This window comes from Eurypyga helias, unplaced genomic scaffold (assembly GCF_000690775.1).
Source record: "Eurypyga helias isolate BGI_N326 unplaced genomic scaffold, ASM69077v1 scaffold4504, whole genome shotgun sequence".
In the NCBI taxonomy this organism is placed as follows: Eukaryota; Metazoa; Chordata; class Aves; order Eurypygiformes; family Eurypygidae; genus Eurypyga; species Eurypyga helias.
The window spans coordinates 1-1,132 of record NW_010244173.1 but is presented as its reverse complement, the minus strand read 5'-3'; the positions used below and the strand labels follow the sequence as shown (position 1 = coordinate 1,132).

General features: G+C 54.4%; 1 protein-coding gene across 1 annotated transcript in view; it reads left to right on the top strand.

Moving 5' to 3' along the window:
- CD3E (CD3e molecule, epsilon (CD3-TCR complex)) overlaps positions 1-494 on the top strand; it is a 4,051-nt gene extending 3,557 nt beyond the window's left edge. The window contains exons 4-5 of the mRNA XM_010149648.1: positions 42-88; positions 438-494. Coding sequence (XP_010147950.1) covers positions 42-88; positions 438-494 — 104 coding nt within the window. The remainder of the gene's footprint in view (positions 1-41; positions 89-437) is intronic.
- Positions 495-1,132: the final 638 nt, after the last annotated feature.

Sequence of the window (1,132 nt, the reverse complement as noted above, 5' to 3'; positions counted from 1 at the left end):
TGCTGAATAACTCATCACCAACGTTTACCTCTCTGTTGCAGGTCAGAAGATGCAGCGTCCTCCCCCGGTTCCAAACCCGGACTACGAGGTATGGAGAACCTGCCCCTTCTCCCATCTCTTTGCTGGCTGGGGAGGGATAGCCAGAGCTGGGAATCTGTAGCAGTCACCCCTTTCGCTCCTATCAAGAAGCATCCAGTCAACCTCCAAGCTTTCCTAGGAGCAGGGCAAAAAGGTGGTGAGGGTGGAGCCCCTTCTCCTGGTGCTGGCACAGGGAGCGGGGAGCAGAACCGCAGCTTCTCGTGCACACTACCAGCGCGGCGCTGCACCCGCCCTCTCTGTCCTGGGTTTCTCCACGTGTTGTGTGGACCAAGACCCTGGTGCTGTTTGAGAGTGCTTTAATAAGGATTCCCGAACTAACATCCCTGCTGTTCCCACAGCCCATCCGGAAAGGCCAGCGGGAAGTGTACGCAGGCCTGGAATCCAGAGGCTTCTGAAATTCCCATGGATGGCAGGCTGGAGAAGAGGGGCAGAGGGGCTGAGCGCTTCCACCTGGTGCCTGCCAGGCTCGCTGCTGGCCTGCTGGGGCTCTGCTGTTTCGGGGTAAGCCAGCAGCTACACAGGACAGGCACCCCACATCCACCCTGACGTGCTCCTCCAGCATTCAATTTGATTTAGGGAAAAGAGACGAATGAGAACATTGGCAAAATAAATGTTCCTTCTCATTAAAGGACCACAGCCTAACTCATGGCTCCTGGCCTCCTTTTCCCTCTCCCTCCGCTCCAGCTACATGCTCTGGTTGTCCCTCCCAGGTAATTCCCTCCCCGAGTGCCTCCACTTGCTCCCCGTGCCTCCTGGGTAGCCAGTGGGCAACGAGTGGGTCCTTCTCGGAGTGAGTGGCCTCTGACCTTGTCCTGGTCTCATGTTCGTAGCCTATCTTAGTTTTGTTGCCCAGGACTGTAACAAGAGGAACATGGGCAGTCAATGTATTTAAAAACAAAATGGTCCATTCTCATAGAAAAGCCACTGCTTTGAAGGAAAATATTTCAGGCAAAAAGAACAGTTTTCCTTTAAAAAGATGAGGAGGACTTCCACCAGTATATGCAGACCAACCTGTGCATCCCCCAGCCCTTCT